Consider the following 24,279-nt stretch of genomic DNA (forward strand, 5'->3'; position numbering starts at 1 on the left):
ATTAGCTTCAAAATTGTAGAAGAGGTGTCTCCTTGAATTCCCCATTTCTCAATGGATGCTATTACAGTTTAAACAGGAAGTTTGATGGATATACATTTATAACACCATATCATGTGCCACTGCCAACCTCTATTATTCTGTTTTAGTTTAGGAAATCTAGTGTTTGGATGAAGAAAGAGAGGTGCTGTTAGGGTGGGATCATGGGACTCAAAGCACTCTGGTGACCCTGAAAATCAGTATTCCAAGGAGGGTCAGCTTCTATATTTGGTTGATAGACCTTGCATTTCTTAATTCAGGGGCATTTGGGCTTGGATATACAGAGGGAAAGAGAAGGGGGAAGAACAGAGGACAGTCTTCCTTCCTATTTTCATTACTTACATGTGGCCAAGAAATTCAATGGCTTTATGGTTAGTAAAAATAACTCTCAAATTCAGGATACAACTTATTAACTGTTACTCCCAGTATTAAGTGATCGTGTTGTTTCTTCTCTTTCTTTTTTTTTTGGTATATCATTAAGTATTAATAGTTTAGCGATGAATTGGGAAAGGCTGTAACTGCTGCTAACCAGAATATTATTTTAAACTAGAACTCATTTCTTTCTTTAGAACATAAAATGAAGATATAGTCAGTATTCAGAGAAATTACTATATTAAGAGGAAAATAAGTTAAAAGAGAGGACAAGTACATTAAATCACATTTCAGTTCTATAATATTAAATACTTTGTATGACACTCACTATTCTGAAATTCCTTGTACTTCTTTTGTCCAGTTAGATTGTTCTTTGTCTCCAAGACGAACCACTTTAGTTGGCGGAACCGTTCTTCCCAGATAAAGCTTCTGTGTTCCTGGAGGTTCTTCCAAGTAAAACCTTAAAAATTATATTACCCCCAAATTTGTGGTTTAATATAGAGTTCTAGCAGTGTAAGTCTTCAGAGTGAAAAGGTTTCTACATGGTATAATAGCAAAAAAAAAAAAAAAGCCTCCTTTTTAAAAACTAATATAAATTTAAAAACGAAATCTTATAAAATATTTCAATCAAAATTTAAAAAACAAATTTCTCGTAAGAAATTAAACACATAACAAAATACATAACAATAACTATAAAGATTAAAAAATACTCTCAAATTCAATAAAGTATTTTGCTAAAAAAGTTTAACTTGATTCTACAAGTCACTATACCTAACCCCAGTTTACAGGAAATATGTGGGATGGAGGACCAACTTAAATGATACTAAGAGGAAACTGACAGGAGCTTAAATGACACCAGGTAAATCCAGAATTCTACAAAATAACTGGTTTGGACTCTTCAAGAAAAAAGGCAGGGAAATAAGTTCAACCAGGACCTAGGATATAAAATCTACACACAGAAATTTACTGTATTTCTATATACTAGCTGGGGAAACTGAAATTTAAAACATTATACCATCTGTAGTTGCTCCAAAATAATTTAAATATTTAAGTATAAACCTAACAAAACATGTACAGGATCTCTATGCTAAAAACACAAAACAATGATGAATAGACCCGTTTGAAACATAAGATTCAGCACAGTACAGATGTCAAATCTCCGCAAATTACTCTACAGGTTTAATACAATTCCTATCAAAATCTGTCCATGATTTTTGAAGATACAGAACTATTTATCCTAACATTTATATACAATGGCAAAGAACCAAAAATACCTAAAGTAATTTTGAAAAATAAAAGTAAGGTGGAAGGAATCACTGCCTAACCTTCAGACTTATCACATCGCTACAGTAACAAGACAGTGTGGTGCTGGCATAAAGAGAGACACACAGATCAAAGGAACACAGTGGAGAGCTCAGAAGTAAACCCACACACATGTGCTCAACCGATTTCTGACAAAGATGCAAAAGCAAGCTAAGGAAAAAAGGATCACCTTTTCAACAAATGGTGCTGGAGCAACTGAATAGTCATAGGCAAATATATGAACCTTCATCTAAACTTCATACTCATCCAAAATTTAATTCACAATAGATCATGGCCTTAAATGTAAAAGGAGGAGGTAAAACTATAAAACTTTTTGAAGAGAACATAGGAGAAAATCTTGGGCTAGGTGAAGAGGTCATAGACCAAAAGTATGATTCATGAAAGAAAAAACTGATAAAATGGAATTCATCAAAAAAATAGAGGGACTGAATTCTGATGATTAAAAAAGAATCCTCACGATTTCATACAGAAAAGCAGATACCCACGTGAAAAGGAAAAAATTTCATGCTGGCATCGACTTCTTATCAAGAGAATTACATGACAGAACACAAGTAAGATACATTTGCTGATATTTGACCCCTTGAAAATATATGGTGACGGAAGGAGGACTGACTCTGGGTAGTGAGCACACAATGTGATATATAGATGACGTATTACAGAATTGTACACTTGAAACCTATGTAATGTTACTAACCAATGTCACCCCAATACAGTTAATAAAAAAATAAAATCTAAAGTAACCTGAAAAAAAAAATGCTTAAAGACTTTCTTATGTGCATTTGGAAACTGGAAATATGAATAGTGAGCAAAAGAATGTTACTTTAAGTGCTGGTCAATATAATAAATTGCTGGTCAACATAATAAAAAAAGAATTTTACTTTTTAAAATAATTTTTAATAGAATAATTTACAAATTCTCCAGTAAAATAACATCAATTTGTTGGTCACTTAGTAAATATTTCAAAATATTATATAATTTTTTTAAAAGATATGTTTGCAGAGATCTGAGGAAAAATAACTGGGCCTCTAAAATTCTAAATACATGTGTGAGGAAAACAAAACAAAAATCTTTTGGACGTATAATAACTCAGAAAATATAACATCCCCTCATTTTCTCTGAAAAAAATTACTTTAGAAAATTCTAGACACATGAAAATAAAAATACAAGAAATCTGACCAAGTTTACATGAAATAAAGACAAACTATGACAAATAACTTATCTAAATAATCACTGATAAATCACTGATTATGAACTTGAATAAAATGTTAAAAAATTATTTTTAAAATGGATGTTTTAAAAATTAATTTATTATTCAAACGAAGTCTCGGAAAGGCATGCTAAAGGTAAGGTTATATATATATGCTATTTATTCTGATTATTAAGAGAAATATGCTTGCTAAATAACATAATGATAACTGGTACAAAAGAATTAGGATATAGAGTTTCCAAGCTATTTAAATGAAAAGAAGGCAAAAGGGAAAAAAATGATATATGCATCTACAATATCTCAAAGGATATATACAGTAAACTGTCAATAGTGATTGAACTTCAACTGGTATGATTGGAGGACTTTCATTTTCACTATCGTGTGTAAATATTTTTACAATAATTATATAAGTTAAAAAGGTATCAATAAAAGCCATCAAGTAGCAACATAAATTTTAAAAAATTATAAATCAAACCTTACTTGGTTTCTCCATCCGATACACCAATAACTCTAGCTTCTTCAAGATGAGGCCAATTAACAAAGACAGACTTTCCAAGCACTGATGAAGCTACATGTTCTATACTCTTAAAGTAAAAGCAGACAAGTTCATTCATGTTTTAAGTAGGCCCAAGAGAAAATTTTAGAGGCAAAATTAAATAATTAAAAACTGGCTTGTGTTTATAACTATGTGTTTAAAATGTATAAAAAAGACACATTAGTAATTAAAACAGGTATATCATTTGCTCACTAGAGCCAATTATTCTCTATAATACTTTATTCCCTACAGTTTTTAGTTCTGCTGTTCTTCTCAACTTTACTCCAATTTAATCATTCCACCCACCCAAGTTTAGTGTGTTGTCTTAATTTCTCTTCTCTAACTTGTACACTAATTGCTAACTACTCTTTTTCTTTCTAGTACATTTTCTAGAATTTTCTTTCTTTTTTTCTTTTTGAGTTTTAATATTTTCCTTTCCTTTTTTTAAAAAAAATATTTTTCAGTTGCTTTACCCTTTCTTCACCCTTTAATTTAGTACAAATCTGTGAAAGTTAACCAAGTTTACCTCCCTCTCTGCCGGTCTCTTCTTAGTAGAGAGGCAATATGACCAACTTACAGTGCTTTTTTGCGGTATAAACATCATGACACTAGGAGGCTTGTCTCATCCTGTTTTCCAACAGCACTGGCAGTTATTAGTAAAGGATTTACTAATAATTGATTTTAATTCTGAATGAAATTACTTGGTAAGAAAATAAGTTTCATAAAATCAAACAGAAGAGAGAGCACTGACCTATAATGTGTTACCATCCACAATAGACAACATTAGCAGAAATAATGTTTAGCAAGAAACCTAAGTTCTTAGTTCTACTGCTAACTAGCTGAGTAAACGTCCCTTTTTCAATCTCCATTTAGTTTTTTAATTTGTAAAATTAATGAGTTGGATTCGTTGTTTTACAGAATTCTGTCCAGTTGTAAAATTCTATGATTTCATTATTCTCATGATTATCTTGCTTATTTTTCTTACGTAAATTGAGCAAAAAGAACAGCAGAAATGACTAGAAAAGGGCTATTATTCATCTTTTCATATCAAATAGTCAGATAGTATAAAACAGAATCTAAGAAATCTGATTTCTTTTCACTTTGTGGTTGCTACAATCATGTAGGAACACTAGCCTTTAAGTCAAGAATCATGGGTCCAAGTTTGGGTTCTACCTTTCCAGCTACAGAATCTTAGGCAAATCCTTTAATCCCACTGAGTGTCAGTTTTCTTTTATGAGAAGAAGGAATAACATCCATGTCACAATGTTTGAGAATAAAATAAAATAACATACACAAAAGCTTTTGTAAACTATAAAATGCTGTAGAAATATTCATACGAAATAATATTTAAGTAAAACCCTACTTTTAAAAGGAAACATTATTCTTATTACTATCAGTTAGACAACTTTGTGGGGGAAATTGAAGTTTAAATACAAATTTTCGCTCACATTTTTTCTGTTTATTATATTTAATTATTATTAGCAAATATTTTTTTAACAATTAGAGATGATTGTTTTTAGACTTTGGGGGCATAATTTTTTATTTTATTTATTATATTTATACATTTATTAATGCAAACATACAAAACCAAACAATGACTATTCTGATAAAACAAGTTTCAACATTAGAACTAGCCTCAATAATTATCCTTTTCCCTTCTATCTATACATCTATTTCTAATTTCATTCTCCCAATATTTTCTTTAGTTTTTAAAGGAAAAGTTGTCCTTTTTTCCAGATTAATACTTTAATTTAAGCCCTAGATGAATCCCTCATTACGTCACATGGGGTCTTGTTATCATGAACCTGCCTTTCCTTGGTAGTGCCTTTAAGACCTCCTTTCTCCAGTAGCCCTACCTCTCTTCCTCGTTAGGGATTTTGTTTGATGAGCTGCTTCTTCTCTACTTACAGTTTTGTTACCAGGCTTCTTTAAAATGATCAGCTTCTTACCCAGTGACTTAATACCTGCTACCTCCACTTTCCATCCACATAGTCCCAGACTAATCCTTAGGAATTGGACTTCAGACTCCACCAACCCACTGGCAAAGGCCAATACTGATGGCAGCCTAAAGGACAAATCCTCAGACTTTCAGTTTTTGTTCTTGAACTGTAGGCAGCATCTACTCCATGCTTCTGTGATACTAGTGAACTTGGGAGAATCATTCTCTCACACCTCTCTGAACACTATGTTACTTTACTATTCCTTTCCCACCCTTTCTAACTGTGGGTACTTCTTAATGCTAAGATCTTGAATCTCAGAGTTCTTTTTCTTCAGGGAAATGAGCCCCCAAGACCTCAGCTATCACCTCCTTGCTGATGACTTGTATATACCTATTTCCCTCTCAGCTCTAGCTCCAGATATTAAATTATATATAAGCAGTGTATCTCAATTGAGATTTTTCATCTAAAGCACAGAACACTAAAAACAATTTGACTACTTTCTCAATCCTCCCAAGGCTGATACATAAGAAGTACCATTTAAACGCACAGAAGGTAAGTTAATCCATTATATACAAATAGATGACATAGGGCACTAGGACCCAACTCTCTGTGGAACTTTTGTTGAGAAAGGCTGGCAGGGCAGCACCAGTTGAAAGTCCTAGCAACACTTAAAATTCCATCATTATTTATCATGAATCCCCTCAAGCCAGGGACTCTCCCATTTTAATTTCTTTATTTCAGGAAACAGCAATTATGTTCTAGCTAATTAGCCTGGACACCTGAAAGTCATATTTAATACTTTCTTCTTCTTTTCATTGCCTAGATTTGAACAACTGAGGAAATGTCAGTTATATTTAATCTGTTTATCTAGCTCTATTACCACTTCCCGTTTAGGTCCTTATTATCTAAGGCTTCTATAACCACAACCTCTGGACTTGCAGGTTTTTCTATTTTCTTCCATTTTTCTTTTATTAATCTATTACAGCTACCAAATTAGTCTTTATGAAAATACAGGCTTCAGAATAAGTCATGGAAAAGAAAAGTCCAAATTCCTTAGCCTGGTACGGAAGATCCTCCATAACCTGGCCTCTGTTTTTTTCAACCTTATCTCCCACTATTTCCCAACACCAGTCCTCTGCTTGAATCAGGTTTGTCTATTCCTTTTGAAATACAACACATTATTTAAAAAAATAAAAAACAACAAGGTATTAAAAAAAACTCAGACATACAAAAAGGTTAAAAAGAATAAGATAGTAACATTTATTTTTGACCACAATTGCCAGCTCATGTTATTCCTTTCAACTAGAATATCTTTCCCTCCTTTCCTCCTCTTTGTGACAATCTATTTTTTTGGCATCCAGCTCAAGCTTATTCTCTTCTATAGGTCTGTACTTAGCTCACATAGCTCATTTCCTTTTCAAAATTCCTGGAGAATTTTTTGCTCATTATGTCGTAATTATATATGTCCTTTAATTTGTGTAAATGTTTCTTTACTTCATCCTTATATACTGTGAACTTTTAGACTTATGTTATACCTCTTTGGTAGACAGTTGCACTAGGACAGTTTTATGCATAAGAAGCACCAAATAAATATATAATAAAGAAAATACTTACAAGTTCATCTGATTCTGTATTCACTAAGATTTCCAACATCATGTTTTCTCCACGACTGCTTTGCTGGAATACTTGAACCCCACTTTTCTTCAAAAAAAACTTTAAAAGAATTCAGAGAATTTAGCGTTAATTTTTTCTTCATAATCACTTCACAATCAATAAAGTAAAAAAATTCTGAACTAAATAGCCACTGACTTTGTGCTTGATGTGTTTCAGAGTAGGAAATCCACAGAAATATAATGCCTTCTGATCAACCCTGGTTATCTTGTTCTTGCTTATGTCTACACGCCAAGCATCTAATGATATTATTTTATACCTAAAAAATAAATCAAGACATTTAACTTTAAATTCACACATTACAAGCAATCACAATTTTTCAGCATTCTCTTGAATAATTTGCAAGAGTCATCTTTGCTTCTAAACAAGACAGTGACAATTCATCCTTAAAGACAAAGAAAATATAGAACAAAACAACCAGATTCTCTGTTTTTATTGTTCCAGACACAACCATGCTTGTAGGTTAATGAATGGAAGTTTTCCTCATTTATTTAAAACAGACAAACATATACGTAATTAATTTTAAAAATAAAGGAATGCATAAAGTATATTACAAATCACCATATCTTCCATGTTCCAAAACCCAGAATGGAAAATAAACATTATATAATGTCTTATTTTATCTTTAACTTTGCTTTACAAAAGGTAAAATAATAACCGAGAAATGTTCACTTTATCTGAAACGTCATTATCTGATGTTGCCATCTGAATATATTATTTGCAGGGAAGACGAGAGAAGAGAAAAAACATGGAAGACATCTTAATGAGGTAGATAAAGAAGAAATGGTTTTAAGGCAAGACAATAGAGGAACTCTTTCATTTTTTTCTTCTTTCTAGTTGGGTGGCTGGGGAGTATAATAGGCAAAGTTATAGCATGTCAAATAATGCTGGGAGCAGACACTGGCAATGGAAATAAAGGCACACAACTTTTTAAGGGATGGTATAGACGTGCATCAAAGAGGAAAACATTAACAGAAGATGGAAAGAGAGAGGTAGAATCTGACCAAAGCAGAAAACTATAGAAACAATTGTAAGAGAGATGTTGTGGTCTTTGGCAAGTGGGGTGTAATTCATTATAAGTTGACTATAACTGTCATAAATTATTTGTGAATTCTCCAAATAAATATTCAAAAGATTTATTTATTGATTGATTGATTGATTGATTGATTGATTGGGGGGGTACTCTTTGTGGTTATTGAAAAATGACAAAATAACATTACCTTGTGCAACACCGTCCTATGGCAGGGAACTTTTCTGGCCATGGAGAGGGGTAGGTGAACTCTGTGTCTCTATCATACCAGCACATTAAGCACTCACTGTGTTGGTTTCTTTTCCTTTCTTCTTTTCTAAGGGCATGGTTACATGCCTCCATAGCTTCCAACAATCGCCTCTAAATGTAAAGATTGAAGAGAGGGGTTAAAATTATAAAAATTCTGTAATTTCAACATATAGAATACATCTTTTCCCTTAGTATACAGAACTATTTGTGTTCTTGAAAAACAAAAATCTTAACTAATGGAACTCTTTTCCACTTTATTACATAAAAAACTGATATACTATTATTCATTGTTTCAAAGGATTTGAATATTGCTAGAATACTGCTTGCCACTGCAAATTCCTCTGAACCTATTATACCAGCAGTAGTCACTAAAGTGTGGATAAGAACAGCAATTATGAATTTTAAATGTGAATTTATCATAATTATTATAGTGTATCATAATTCACCAAGCATTAATCTCTTTACAAATTCTACAATGGTATAGAAATATTCATCTTTCCAAATTATCTTACTTTCAACATTATTCCATTCACAACTGCAATTGTTTAAAATATTCTTAAAGGACCAAATGATGTGAGTGTTCATATGGTAGAAGGTATAAATTGCAAAAGTAAATGGAGACTTGTCTTAGCAGAGCCTATCATTTTTTTATAAAGCTACTGTAACCACAACATTTTAGTATTGGTACCACAAGACACCAACAGTCCAGAAGAACTGGATAAAATAAAGAGTTCAAAAAGAAATCCAAATCTGGGTCAAAAACATAATATTCAGGTATTTAAATAATGGTGTTGTCATAGCTAGCTATCCAGCTGGGTGGGGGGAAGGTATATATACTTCCCAACTTCATACTATATAAAAAAAGAAATATCATGGTGGTAAAACAATAAAAGTATTAGAAGAAAATCTAGGAAAGTGTCCATAATTTGGAGTGATAAACTCTTATTTAAGACAGACAGGAAAAAACCTAACAGCCTTAAGGGAAAAGACATTTTTAAGTAAAAGAAAATTTATGTGACAGAGATGTCACAAACAAGAGACGAATGCCACATTGGAAAAGAATTTTCCTAATATACAAAGAGTTGCTAAAAATCAAAAACAGAAAATGAGGGAAAGGAAATAAACAGGCAACATACAAAATGCAACATAGAACATGCAAAGGGCACACATACATAAAAATATACTCAAATTGGGGATCAGGGAAAAAATTTTGAATAATCATAATGAAATGGCATTCTCATCATCAACAGATTGGCCAGAATTAAATGGAACAATAATCCCAGGACTAGAGAAGCCAAAGTGGGTGCTAAATATTGCTGGTGTGAACTAGACCAGTCTTCTTGAGAAAGAATCTGTAATATTCCCATTGACCAGGCAATCCACTTTTGGAAACCTAATTATAAAAATAAAAATTTTACCATGTAAGAATGCATAAACAAACAGAATACCTAAATACACCAGTACTTTTATCACAGCATTGTGTACAGTGTAAAAAACAGAGTCACAAGTTACAAAATTCATACAGCGCATTCCCATGAATCTCTCACCCAGCTTTCCCCAATGACAACATCTTACTCATCTTACACAGTCTTATGTACTTACACATCTTACACAGTCTTATACATCTTACACATCTCATACATCTTACACAGTCTTATATGGGCTTACACATCTTACACAAGCCTACTCAATCTTACACATGGCCACAGTACATTAGCAAAACCAGGGATTCAACACTGGTACGACACTATTAACTAAGCTACATTCATATTTCACTAGTTTTCACATGTGATTTTTTTTGTGTGTGTACTGTGGAATTATCATACGAGGTCAATTCAGTTCGTGAACTCATCCTAGACAAAGTGCTACATACCTCACAATACCTCACTGCTGAATATCACTATGGTCACCTTTCAAGTACTCCCCTTGGGAAGCTAAGCACTGATGCCAGCATCTAGTTTACCCTTCAAAGCAATTTTGGAACTCTTTTTCTGGAATGGCCATCAGAGCTGTTGTAGTATTTATTGATGTCCTTGATGTCCTGAATGTCATCAAAATGTCTCCCTTTCAATATTACTTTTATCTTCTGGTAAAGAAAGAAGTCATTGGGGGCCAGATCAGGTGAGTAGGGAGGGTGTTCCAATACAGTTATTTGTTTACTGGCTAAAAACTCCCTCACAGACAGTGCTGTGAGAGCTGGTGCATTGTCGTGATGCGAGAGCCATGAATTGTTGGCGAAAAGTTCAGGTCATCTTTTTAATGCAGACTTTTCAACACTTCTAAATAGTAAACTTGGTTAACTGTTTATCCAGTTGGTACAAATTCACAATGAATAATCCCTCTGATATCAAAAAAAGGTTAGCAACATCACTGCAACAAGTTTGTGAACTTAATTGTCAGGCCTCGTATATTTAGTCACGGAACCGCCACTAAAATTAAAATACAGAAGTATTATACCATCATGTTATCCCTTTATAATCTCTTGTGTTATTCCTTTATAATCACATCCTATCCCCAGCCCGAACTCCTAACAACAACTAATGTGTTTTATATTATAATAGTTGTGTCATTTCTTGAATGTTACATAATGGAATCACATAATACATACCTTCTGAGTAAACTTTTTTCATGCAAGTTGTTTATATCAATAGTTACTGCTGAGCAGCATTCCCTCACATGGATGTACTAGTTTGCTTGTCCTCCTACTCACTGAAGGACACTTGAATTTTTTCCAGTCTGGGGCTATTACAAACTGGCTCTGAACATTCATATGCAGATTTTGTGTGGACACATTTTTTCATTTTTCTAGGATAAATTTTAAAAATTACACTGCAGGAGCGTGATTACTGGGTTGGATAGTAAATCTATAACTTTATAAGGAACTGTTGAACTGTTTTTCAGAGTGGTGTCCTAGACTTTTACTATAATAATCATCTATGCCACTTTCAAAGCATTTACAGAAAAAGTTGTAGAAAGAGGCAGAACGTAGCAAAATCTGGAAAAGATCATGGAGTAAAACAGATAATAGTGTATCATAATTTCTTGATTCTAAGATACCATTAATTGTAAGTTATACATAAAATTAGTAACAATCTTTCAGGAAATAAACACTAAATTGAGTTTTTAATGACAGTAGTTTTTACTTACATCCTATTTTCTTCTCCAATATCACATTCAAAGTTTGAGTCTCTAGGACGTTTGGCCCGTAAATGTGTGCACAGCATCTCAGCCTTATAACCTTGAACACTTGAGCATCGTTAGAACAGACAGCATCAGACTGAGGTAGAGCGATGTAACGATGTGGTGATGGGCAGCTGTGGTCTCCCATGAGTGCTGAAGGCCTCATGTGCCCAGGTGCTGGCAACCTCAGCTGTCAGCTTTCTCTGGAAAGTACCCTTATGTGAAAAGTCATCTCACACAAAGTCACACATTCTGTCCAAAATGAAGCCTGCATCCAAGACTGAGAGATGAGAATGTAAAGTCTCAGGCCCTACAGCAACTTAGAAGAACTCTTAGGGGCCGTTCCAGCTTCAGAGGGACAGGTGGGGTCAGACGAAGGCTTTGTTGAGACACGACTGTAGCCCAGCATGTCCTTCTAACTAATCCTGTTTCTCTCTTCCCAGCACTGTAGAGGGTAGCCACAAGAACCCCGAGTGGGAAGCCCTTAGAACAGACAGCAGAGCCACTCCCAGAGACCAGATTTAGGCCTTCATCAAGGAGCAATCTCTGTCCCAGAGAACAGGAAGTTGGCTGTTTGCTCCTTAGCTGGATTTCAGAATTGTTAGGCCCCAGTGACTGTCATGTGCCTCCTTTTCCTGCCCTTTGTGATGCCTTATTGTGGTTTTCCTGTCCTTACCTCGCCATTACAAAACTAGGAATGTTGGAGAGGGTAAATAACACGTGTTTAAATACACAGGTCTCTGAATCAAGGGAGCTGTCCCTGAGGAGATGCATTTGAAGAGCTTCCTATGGACCTGATTTAGAAATGAGATTCTGGACTTTGAGCCTCATGTGTAACGACACGAGATTTTTGTGGGAGTTCGGTGTGTTTTGTCTTTGAATGGGATATGAATTATTTCGGACAAAGGGCAGGTGTAGGAGATGGTTTGCAAAGATGGCCACAGTAATTCCTCGTATCCCCATATGTAAGCTCCTTTAAATGTGAGAAGGTGGAGTCTATTTCCTCACTCCTTAAATCTGAGGTGGTTTTATAACTTGCTTTATTCAAAACAATGTAGTGATACCATACAAATTCCAAAGCTCAAGAGGCCTTGTATCTTCTGTTCTTGCCTTTCTGGAGCCCAAGACCACTGTGAGAATCAACCTGGGTTGTGAGCTGAGGCCCTGTGTGATCCTTGAGGGTGGATCACACAGGGCCTCAGCTCACAACTAACACCAACCACCAATGCTAGGAGAGAGGCTATCTCAGACAAGAAGCTCCACTTCAGCCACAAGGGGACGAAAACGCTGAACTGATCTCAGCAAGAGATATACCTGGCTGAGTCCAACTCAGAGTGTTGACTCAGAATTGTGAGCAAATAAAATGGCTTTGAACCACACCCACCTCCCACTCCTTCCAATCCCCCCAGCCCTGCACACATACACAAATCGGCTAGAACATTCTGAAAAAAGGGACAGAAGTGAAAGGGGTGAGGGGAGAGAGAGACAGACAGCGACAGAGTGCGTGCACACGCACACACGCTCACACGTGAGACAAGCAGCTCCAGCCTGCAGGTAAACTTCCTGTTCCTAGCACCAGAGTCTGGAATAATCCTCCCTGAGGCACAAATTGGTCCTCTCAGTCAGTTCTGAAAATTCTATCATGCCTTCCAGTTTGGTAATTGCCACCACCATTATTTTCATTGATTATCCTGTAACAAGAATTTTTCTTTTCACATTTTACATGCTTACTTTTGGTATCTTCTTGTGTTAAGTTTTGAGCTTTTGCTTCCAAAAAAAAAAAAAAAATCCATCCAATCCATCCATATCTATATGTATATATATATGAATGAATGGGGTAATTCTGCTGGTTACAAAGGCTTGTTTCAGTGGTACATCATTATGCAACCTTGTTGAAAACATTTAAAATTTCACTGAGATGACCAAAGGTAAGTTAAAATTCAATCACGATGAACTAAAGTGATAACTGGATGAACAGTAGCAACTTTCTACCTGACACTAAATTTGCGTCCTTGTAGGATATAATGACAATCTCACAACCTAATCCTCTGTCTGGTGGCTGGGAAGTGTCTTTTCACATATAACAAACATCCTTGATTACAATTAATAAGATGTGAATAAATATTTTTATCCGCCACTCCATAACAATGTAAGGCTTTTTTGTTGTTGATGTTTATTTTTTTTTGAGAGCACTTATTTTGAGGCATAATTTACATTCAATGAAATACACAGACCCAAAGCCCCCAGTTTGGTGAATTTTGACAACTGCATACTCCCAAGTGAGTCAAGATATAGAACACTTTTGTCATCTCAGAAAGACCCAGCATGCCCCTTCCCCGTTAATCCTTTCCCCCTCCCCAACTCACTGCAACCATTATTGTGCTTTCTTTGATAGTTTGTACTCTTTTGTGTCTGGAGGTGGATTCTTCTTCTTCTGCCCCCCTCTTTTTTTTGCTTAACAGAAATGTATTATCTCAGTTCTAGAGCCTAGAGTCTTGAAATCCAGGTGCCCTCAGGGTTGGTTCCTTTTGAGGATTGTGAGGGAGAATCAGTTCCGTGCTTCTCTCCCAGGTTCTGGTGCCCTCAGGTGTTCCTTGGCTGGCTGGTGACATCCTCCCTATAGCTCCACTTCTTTCGCTCAGCATGTTTCTGAGTTCTTCCAGGGTCTTATATGTATCAGCAGTCCATTCTTATTTTACTGCTGAGTAGCATTTTATTGTTTGGATTCACCATAATTTGTCCATTGTTCTGTTAATGGGTATTGGGTTTTTTCCAGTTTTCAGTTACTATGAATATTCTATACAAGACTTTGTGAACATTTTTTTTTTCATTTCCCCTCTTGTTAAAAACCTAAGAATGGAAATGCTGAGTTCTAGGGTAGCTTTATGCCTAACTTTATGAGAAACTGCCAGACAGTTATACAAATTACTTGTACTATTTTATACTCCCATCACCAATGTATAAAAATTCCAGTTGCTCCCTATTCTTGCCAGTATTTGGTATTGTGTTTCAATCTTTTAATTTTTCTCCATTCTATTGAAAGTGTAGTGTGGTATTATCTCATTGTGGCCTTAATTTATATTTCCCTGATTACTAATGATGCTGAACACTTTTTCATGTGTTTATTGGCTACTTGTATATCTTGACTTGTGAAATGGCCCTTCAAATATTTTGCCCACTTTAAAAATTGGCTTGTCTTCTTACTATCAAATTGGAAGAGTTGTTCATATACTTTGGATACCAGTCCCATGCACAAACATGTTTTGTAAATACTTTCTCCCAATGAGTGGCTTACGTATTTATTTTTTTAATAGTATCTTTTGAAAAGCAAATTTCATATTTTGATGAAATGTATTTTCTCTTCTTTATGGTTAGTGTGTTCTGGGTCTTGACTAAAATTTTCTCCTACATACACTTCAAGAAATTTTACAGTTGTGGCTTCTACATTTAGAGCTATGATACATTTTGAATTAAGTTTTGTGTATGGTATGAGGTATGGGTCAAGATTTATTTTTTTTCACATATATAGAGAGCATTCCAGCACCAACTGTTGAAAAGCTTTTTTTTCTTTTTTAATCCATTGAATACCTTTGGTGACTTAATTAAAAATGAATTAACTGGGCAAGTATGTTTAGACACTGTTCTGTTCCACTGATCTGTTTGTCTATTGCCATGCCACGTAACATACTACCTTGATTACTACTTCATGGCAAGTCATGAAATCAGATAATTAAAGTCCTCTAACACTGTTCTTCCTACAGATTGCTTTGGTTATTCCAGATCCTTTGCAATTTCATTAAAAATTTAGAATCAGGCTTCCAATTTCTACACAAAAATCTGCTGGAATATTCACAGAGATACGCTGAATCCAAAGATCAACTGGGAAGCAGATACATCTAAACAATATTAAGTCTCCTATTCCTTGAACATGATATATACATATATATCTCCTTCCATTTATTTAGGTTTCTACATGTCAACACTATTTTCAGTGTAGAGGGCTTGCATGTTAAATTTACAGCTGTGTATTTATATTTTTTAATGCTGTTAAGAATTTAAAACTTTTTTATTTTAAAAATTTTGTATTTTCCCATTGTTTGTTGCTAGTATATAGAAATACAACAGAATTTTGTACAGGTTTTATATCCTGTGACCTTGCTAAATTGACTTGTGGGTTACAGTATCTTTTTTGAAGACTCCTTAAGATTTTCTACATATGTGATAATGCTATATGCAAATAAAGACAATTTTACTTCTTCCTCTCCAACCCGCATGCCTTTCTTTCTTTTCCTGGACTTGATACACTGGACTTCCAGTACAACAGGAAAGATATTTAGAAAGCGCATCCTTGTCCTAGCCTTAGCTTTACAGAGAAAACATTCAAGTTTTTTATTAAGTATGTTGTTACCAGGTTTTTTTTCAGATGCCCTTTATCTGGCTGGGGAAGTTTTTTCTTATTCCCCGTTTGTTGAACGGTTCTATTAAAATTGGATGTTAAATATTGATAATGTGGTAAATCACATTGTTAACAACTTTGTATTTCTAAGATAAATCTCATTTGGTCATGAGCATTATCCTTCTAATATGTTACTGTATCCCATCTGGTTTTATTTTGTTAAAAATTTTGCATCTATTTTTTTAGGCGGGATATTGGTAATCTTCCTGAAATGCCTTCCTTTTCTAATTTGAGTATCTGGATTATGCTGGTTTAATAAAATATGTTGAGAAGTTATTCTCCCTCTTCTGTATAAAATTGATATTATTTCTTCCTTAAATGTTTGCTAGAATTCACAAGTGAAGACACTTGAGCCTAGAATTTTCTCTGTGCAAAGGTTTTTAAGTATGAATTAAATGTCTTTAAACAGTAAAGGACTATTAACATTTTTACACATTTTCCTGTTGGTTTTGCTTAATTGTGTCTTTACAAAAAGTGTTCATTTCATCTACATTGTTGAATTTGTTGGCATAAAATTGTTTACAATATTCCTTAATTATCTTTTTAATATCAGAAGAATATATAGGACGTTTCCTCTTTCATTCCTAATATTGGCAATTTATGTGTTTTCTCTCTCCCTCTCTTTCCTCCCTGCCCCCTTTCTTGATCACTATAGCTAGGATTTATCAATTTTATCAATCTTTTCAAAGAACCAACTTTCGGTCTCAATTTTTCTCTATTGTTCATTCATTTTCCATGGATTTCTGCTCTGATCTTTATTATTTCCTTCATTGTGATTAGTGTGATATTAATTTACTCTTGTTCTTCTAGCTTCTTATGGTAGGAAGTTTACATAATTTATTTTAAACATTTTTATTGTTTAGATAAGCACTTGGAACTTAAATTTCCCTTTAAGTCTTCCTTTAGTTTTATCACATAGTTTATGATATGGTGTGTTTTCATTATCATTCAGATCAAAATATTTTCGAATTTCCCTTTCAATTTCTTCTTTCAACCATGGGTTATTTTTTAAATTTCATTTAAAAAAAATTTATTAACTTTATACGGGTGACACTGATTAGTAAAATTATATAGGTTTCAAGTGTACAATTCTATAATACATCATCTATATATTGCATCGTGTGTTCACCAGCTAGAGTCAGTTCTCCTTCCATCACCATATATTTGATCCCCTTTTCCCTCACCCTCCGGCAACCACTAAACTATTGTCTGTGTCTATGAGTTTTTCTTTCTTTCTTTGTTGCTTTCAGTTTTATATCCCATATATGAGTGTAGTCATATGGTTCTCAACTTTTTGTGTCTGACTTATTTTGCTTAGCATGATAATCTCAAGATCCATCCATGTTGTCGCAAATGACAATATTTCATCTTTTCTTATGGCAGAAGAGTATTCCATTGTGTATATATACCACATCTTTTTTATCCAATTACCTATTGAAGGACACTTTGGTTGTTTCCATGTCTTGGCCACTGTGAATAATGCTGCAATGAACACAGGGGTACATATATCTTTATGGATAAATGTTTTCAGATTTGGGGGGTAGATACCCAGGAAAGGAATTGCTGGGTCATATAGAAATTCTATTCTTTAACTTTTTGAGGAATCTTCACACTGTTTTCCATAGCACCTGTACCAATTTACATTCCCTCCAGCAGTGTATGAGGGTTCCTTGTTCTCCAGACTCTCCAACATTTGTCTTTACATTTTTACTTGTCTGGTTGATGATAGCCATTCTAACAGGTGTGAGGTGGTATCTCATTGTGGTTTTCATTTGTATTTCCCTAATAGCTAATGAAGTTGAGAATTTTTTCATATATCTGTTGTCCATTTGTCTTCTTGGGAGAAGTGTCTGTTCAGGTCCTTTGCCCATTTTTTCATTCATTAAATTTAATTCCATGTAGTCAGAGAACATTATCTCAATGATTTCCATCCTTTTAAATTATTGAGACATGTTTTACACCTCAGCAAATAATCTTGGTGAATGTTCCTTATTCACTTAAAAAGAATGTGTACAAGTATTCTGCAGTTATTGGGTGTAGTGTTCTATAAATATTAATAAGATTAAGTTGATTTACTGTGTTAATGTCTTATCCTCCCTGATTTCTGTCTTCTGGACCTATCAATTCTTTAGAGAGAAGTGTTGAAATTTCAACTATAATTGTTGATTTGCCTAGCTGTCCTTTCATTTCTGACAGTTTTTGCTTTGTATATTTGAAGCTCTGTTATTAGGTGTATATACATTTAGGAGTTTAATGTCTTCGTGATGAACTAACTTAACTTTCGATCAGTATGAAATATCCCTCTTGGTCGCTGGTAAAACTGTTCTGAAGTCTGCTTTGTCTAATACTAGTAAAGCCATTCCAGCTGTCTTATAACTAGCATACTTAGAAGTTTTAATGCATACAATGAAGAGAGTAGTCAAATCTCATTAACAAGACATAAATGGTGATTTAAACCCATTGCTCATTAACCTATGTGAAATAACCAATGATGAAGAATATGTATGTATATATGACTATTTCATGCACTCACCTCATCAATAAAAGGTATTAGTACCACAGCTTCCCATTCCTGTTGTTTCCCATTTAGGTCAGTTTTAAAATCAGGTGGATAATATTCTATAATTGGTGAGTCCTCACTGGTCATCAAATGCTATGAAAATACAAAATAGTATAATAAAAATATAAGGAGTAATGTTAACATAGCTTTTTGCTAATATATTTATAATATTTCCTCAAATGTTACAGTTTAAAATTTCTAAGCAAAGCAAAACTAAATGTTTACATCTTAAGTATCTTGTAGCATACATGCTATATGTTGATTTTCAACTATGATACTTATAATTTCACTGCTACTCATCACTTTCCCATTCCACCGACCTAGTTATGTAGCAACACCACCTGTACTCTGAACTTTAATTTCATCTTTTCTATCTTTTATTGTTTTTTTCAGCCTACAAGGCCCACCTAAATTTTGAGTTTTCCCATTCAGGCTTCAGATCATTTCACAGTCTTCTAACAGTCCTCCATTTTTAACCTTAACAATTTACTTTCATACCCCAATCAATTGAGTTTATTGAGATATAATAAAAACTGTCATATAAGAATATTTAAAAATAAAACCTAACATCCAAGAATCTCTTCACCAGTAATAGCAAAGATAAAAGTCCAATAAGACATGCTTTTATTTGAAATTTTATAACAGAGGTAGACAATGAAAGTATAAGGATGTTGTCTAAGAAATGAATATATATGAAAGATTATAATATAAAAAATTTTTAAAGAAATAATACAGCATGTGTCTCATGGTAATACTCAAAATATTTAATAACCAGTATGGCACAGAACAATCAAAACAGATGTGGCTGTAAAACACCTGCATGGTTGTACCACTTCAGAGTGATTATCAGTCCTTAATATATCTGAAGGTAGGAAAAAAGGCATCAAAGAAACTTAAGAAGAAAGGGAATCCAGGGGGACCAGCACAGAAGTCAGGTTAAATTTCAGAAAGATGCCAAAGGGAGCCTGACACTGTTCAAACAGCAAAGGGGGTTTGCGGGATGGGGTGAGTGCGTGCATGCGTGCGTGCTCCTATTCCTCACACCAGATCATGGAATTAGAAGAACAGATTGATACTCTAGAAGAACTAAATGAATTTTACCCTCAGAATCAGCTTAGCAGGCTTAGTGTGATTTCAGTGACCCAACTACCCCTGAAATATTTTCCTCCTGTTATGTGAAATATGTCAACCAGAGAAAAGGCTTTCATTCTACAATTTGATAAATGAAATGCTGAATATCCCAATATAAACGAGGTAGTGCTTCTATTGAGATAAATGACATATTAGAACCATCCCTATTCTAACAGGTAGGGGTAATAGAACAGTAAATGTCTGGACAGAGTAGATGCCCTCAGATTTTGCCTGTCTCTGTTTACTTTCATCAGTATAGAGACAAACTGAAGAAGTACATAAAGGTGTTGAAAATGAAGCATGCTGTGAATGTTTCCAGTGTGTTTGTATTTTTAAAGGTAATTTAAATCAAGGAATTACTTTTCAAGGGACTTGTTTAAGAACTACTGTATTTGAAATAAAAAATATATTCAGCTATTAAAGAAATTTAGGTACTACGTTTCTAGGTTTGGAGGAGGAGCGCTCAAATATCAAAAAGAACATAAAAATATTTAATTCTAAAACCCACCTGGTAGCATGTAGGCAGTAAATTTTTGCTAGCTGCTGGAAGTACAGCAAGAAGTTGTTCAAATGGCTTAAAAGGTTTTCCTAGTTCAAAATGGATTCTGAGTGTACTGATGTTGCGGATATCAGATAGGAAAGGTGCATAATGGTAGGGATAATACCTATAAAACAAAACTGAGTTTTAAACAATTGGCAATGTCATGAAACAGGTCAACATTTAGTATTTATGTTTCCATATTTTGTTTTAATAACACATAACAATAATCACCCATACTTCTATCACTTGAATATAAGAAATCAGCAGTGTTGGAAAATTTAGTCATGTGATGGCAACGAATGTTATATTTCCTTAATTTTTAAAGTAGTTTCACATTTACAAAATTGGGACAGGTAATGTAATTAAGGATGTATATAACATAACGGTTCTTAAGTTCTCAAAACGTTGAGTGTGAATCTTCCAATCAATAGATTCTTAGGATGAAGTAATGAGGTAGTCAGAAGACTCTCACAAGCTCACGTGGGCCTGGGCCTCTCCCATGAGGACAGAGAGAACAGAGAATCTGAACTCAAATGGCTCTTACTAGCCAGCTCTAATAACTTTTATATTTGAATTTGAATATATATATATAAAATTATATTTGTGATAAGGATTAAACCATTTTTTCAATCATACACACTATTTTTGTTTTTAATACCTTCCCATCTTTAACTACAGGTATAAATATTTTTACTTATTTTTATGAAGGTTCATACATACAATTTTTTAAAAATTTCAATGTTCTTAATGTTTGACTAAGGATGACAAAAAAAATGAAGAAATATTTTCATATTTCACAATTATGGCATATTTCAAAAAAATAGAAAAGTTTAGGAGGTAGAAGACATGTGGAACAATGGAAAATGTAGAGACGCTGCAATCAGATAGACTCGGACTTGACTCTTGGGTATATATGACCTTGGAAAGATTACTTCACCTCTCTGAGCATTAGTAATGCTCAGAGGCAGATGTAAAAGGCAGAGAAAACCTACTTTAAATAGTTGTGAGGGTTACATGAAAACATATTTTTTAAGTGCCTGGACTTACTGTCTGATAGTATAATAAGAATAACTTATACTCATCCTCTTAAAAAATGGCAAATCAAAGATTTTTATTATTAGAACACTCTTCAGAGAGGACCTGAGAATCAGGTTAGTTATTGCAAAGATTTTTTTTAAAGGCTATTAGTAAGTGAAATCACAATTCTGCCATATAATCTCGCACTGGCTTGTTTTGCTGTGTGATGCTTTAAAATAAAGACTAGCAGAGGTATTTTGGTTTGTTATTTTTCTAGTTTGGTGGATGGTTTAGAAATGCAGATGAAACTTGCTGGAATAGGAAACCTGAGAGAAACTGAAAGTTATTACTATTTCCACGAAAAGCAAATAAGTTTTTTCTATTTTCTTCTTTACCCTTCCCAGTCTAACATTCAAATAACCGATTCTTCAATAATTACTCCTAACAGAAAAATTTTTTCAAACACACAAAATGTAGAAAAGAATATAATGAACAACGCCATATAACAATCACTCTGACCCAATTATTATAAAGACTTTGCCCCACTCGATTCATCATGATAGAAAATGTTAAATCCGTATATTACCAAACAGCTTTTATTACGGGCCATTTTCTAGGGCTGGAAGTGTCTTTGTTATGCAAAGTTCTTTTTTCATATAAGAACTGATGGCCTCTATTTCATTTAAACTTGGCTGTATGTATCTTTTTTAAAAATACCACCAAAAGTAGAAATAAAAGGAAAAGATATCCTCAAATGAGATTACAGTAGAATGAACCATTATAAAAAACAAAACATTTATTTTTGTGTTTATTCCCTCACCAGCTCCAGGACTGAACTCCATGATAGTAATAGTGCAAAATCCACTGTATCGCCTGAACATAACATGCAGCTTGATCAGCCAGAAAGTCACTGAAAACAAAAAAGAATACTTTCATTATAAGATTATTTTTTGAAGAAAAGCCACTGTCTTTAGAGCATGATATCTGCTGATGCCACACTCTGCCTCAATTTGTTTTATTTAATCAATGAATAAGCTAAATAATTATAATCAGAAAAACTCCCAAATATTATTTTAAAAAATTCTATCCTGTCAGATTAAAGACTTGCCTTATAGTTTTCCTAAACCAACTACCAGAATATTTCAATGTGCTATGAATATTCATTCAGTAAGTCTACTCGGCTTGAGGTTCAGGCCAATGAAGCTTTCTGTAAAATGGCACTACCACTCGCCTAAACAGTCGGGGTGCTTGGAGAGACAGGGAGGGATGACATCCGGATGTTCTTTATCTGGGAGGATGACTGAGAGAATCACAGGAGGAAATCAGGATGATCTTAAAATCTGGTTATAGCAGCTTGAACACACTTTGAAAAGTGCTACATCCACCAACAATTTTCCTTCTAATTGCCTCTTTCTCAAAAACTGTTAAAAAACTGTTAAATCTTGACAAAATCTTTCTCAAAAACTGTTAAAAACTGTTACATCTTGACGGGGAGGGGGAGGGAAAGAGCCCTAGGCTAAAGCCAAACGTGGCTATAAACCTAGTGTCTATTAGCAAAATTCAGGTAGAGATGCACTTATATATTCCAGACCAAACCATCATCTTTCTGGAAGGCACACTTTTGAAAATTAAATGTTTTACTTTTTCATTTTAAAAGAAATAGCTCTTCATTATTGAAAATCTAGATAATGAAGAAAAGCATTTCTGTTACCTTATAGCAATCACTGTTACATATTGGTATGTTTCTTTTCAGTCTTTTTTACTTGCCCAGGTTGGTTTTTTTAAATGAGAGCACAAAATATATAAATATGATTTTGTTTCATGCTTTTAAAACTCGTACTTAATAATATAAGTATCTTTCTAAGTTGTAATAGACTTTCTGTCAGTACAGATTCAGCAGTTCTGCAGGTTCTGGTGCACACGGCAGACATGGTGACTTCGTGAGGAGGAAGCAGAGACGATTTGATTTGTCAGTTTTTACTATTATAAAAAACTTTGTAATAAACATCCTTGTGTATAAGGACCGTCTGTGTTTGAGTTTATATTTTTAAGACAGATTAATAATTAGAATTATTGGGACAAAGGGATAAATGTTTTAAAGGCTTTTGCATATATGCTTTCCAAAATAATTTTACCAATTTACATTCCCACCAGCAATTAAGGAAGGAACTCACCACTACCCCGGACCAACACTGAATATAATAACAATTGAAAAAGATTTGCTTATTTTTTAGGCAAACAAATGGTATCTTATTTTCATACGGCTATATTTTAATATATGAAAGGAAGGGAAATAGAAGACAGTTGCCTGTCAAATTAAGAATTTAGAGCCAACTGCTGGTACTATAGTTCTATATAACCGTAATCAATGAAATATAAGAATAAAGGAGCAAAAGCATAACTGTTTTAAATATTTTATTTCTCAAGTCTCAAAAGTCCTACATGCTAATGCCACCAGAAAAAAGCTTAAAAAGAGCTAGTGAACTGTACTAGAATGCCTATACCTCTAGTTACTGGAGGTCAATATCAATATAGATCCTTCAGAAAGACTATATGTAAACTAAAAGACACTCTGAGAGTATATAGAGCAACATCTGAAAGCCTGGGTCTATCCCTAGGCAGACTCTAGACAAGATCTAATACTTCATGTTTTATCACATTTTTAAAAAAGAAGTAAAAATAATAGCATAGAAAATGCTAAGTAGGCTGCATACAATCAGGGTACATAGAATTTCATGAAATGCTTATTTTACTTACAGAGCAGCAGCCTCATGTACTGGTGAAGAGCATAAGATCTAGAGCCAGAATACCTGTGTTCAAACTCTGGCTCTGCCACTCACTATGTCACCATGAGCCAATCACTCAAATCTCTCTATTCTTCCATTTCCTCTGTTGTACAATAATAACAAATGTACTTATCATAAAGAATTGTTGTGAGAATTAAATGAGTAAATATGTTTTAAGTGCTTAGAATAGTGCTTGGCACTTGGTAAGCACTTTGTGTTTGTTAATTAAAATAAATAGAATACAA

At 33.9% G+C, this 24,279-nt stretch overlaps 1 protein-coding gene across 4 annotated transcripts in view; it reads right to left on the reverse strand.

The window, feature by feature from the left end:
• Positions 1-24,279, reverse strand: part of XRN1 (5'-3' exoribonuclease 1) — a 167,377-nt gene that overhangs the window by 97,115 nt on the left and 45,983 nt on the right. For all 4 annotated transcript variants that reach the window (XR_013995211.1, XM_081077718.1, XM_081077720.1 and 1 more), the window contains exons 13-20: positions 22,069-22,158; positions 20,199-20,355; positions 18,533-18,652; positions 8,305-8,474; positions 7,223-7,343; positions 7,028-7,126; positions 3,419-3,522; positions 737-868 (exon numbers count right to left, since the gene is read on the reverse strand). Coding sequence is in view for 3 of the 4 variants with exons in the window: in XM_081077718.1 (XP_080933844.1) it covers positions 737-868; positions 3,419-3,522; positions 7,028-7,126; positions 7,223-7,343; positions 8,305-8,474; positions 18,533-18,652; positions 20,199-20,355; positions 22,069-22,158 (993 nt within the window). In the remaining variant the exon portion in view is untranslated. The remainder of the gene's footprint in view (positions 1-736; positions 869-3,418; positions 3,523-7,027; positions 7,127-7,222; positions 7,344-8,304; positions 8,475-18,532; positions 18,653-20,198; positions 20,356-22,068; positions 22,159-24,279) is intronic.

The sequence above is a fragment of the Rhinolophus hipposideros genome (assembly GCF_964194185.1).
Source record: "Rhinolophus hipposideros genome assembly, chromosome: 2".
In the NCBI taxonomy this organism is placed as follows: domain Eukaryota; kingdom Metazoa; phylum Chordata; class Mammalia; order Chiroptera; family Rhinolophidae; genus Rhinolophus; species Rhinolophus hipposideros.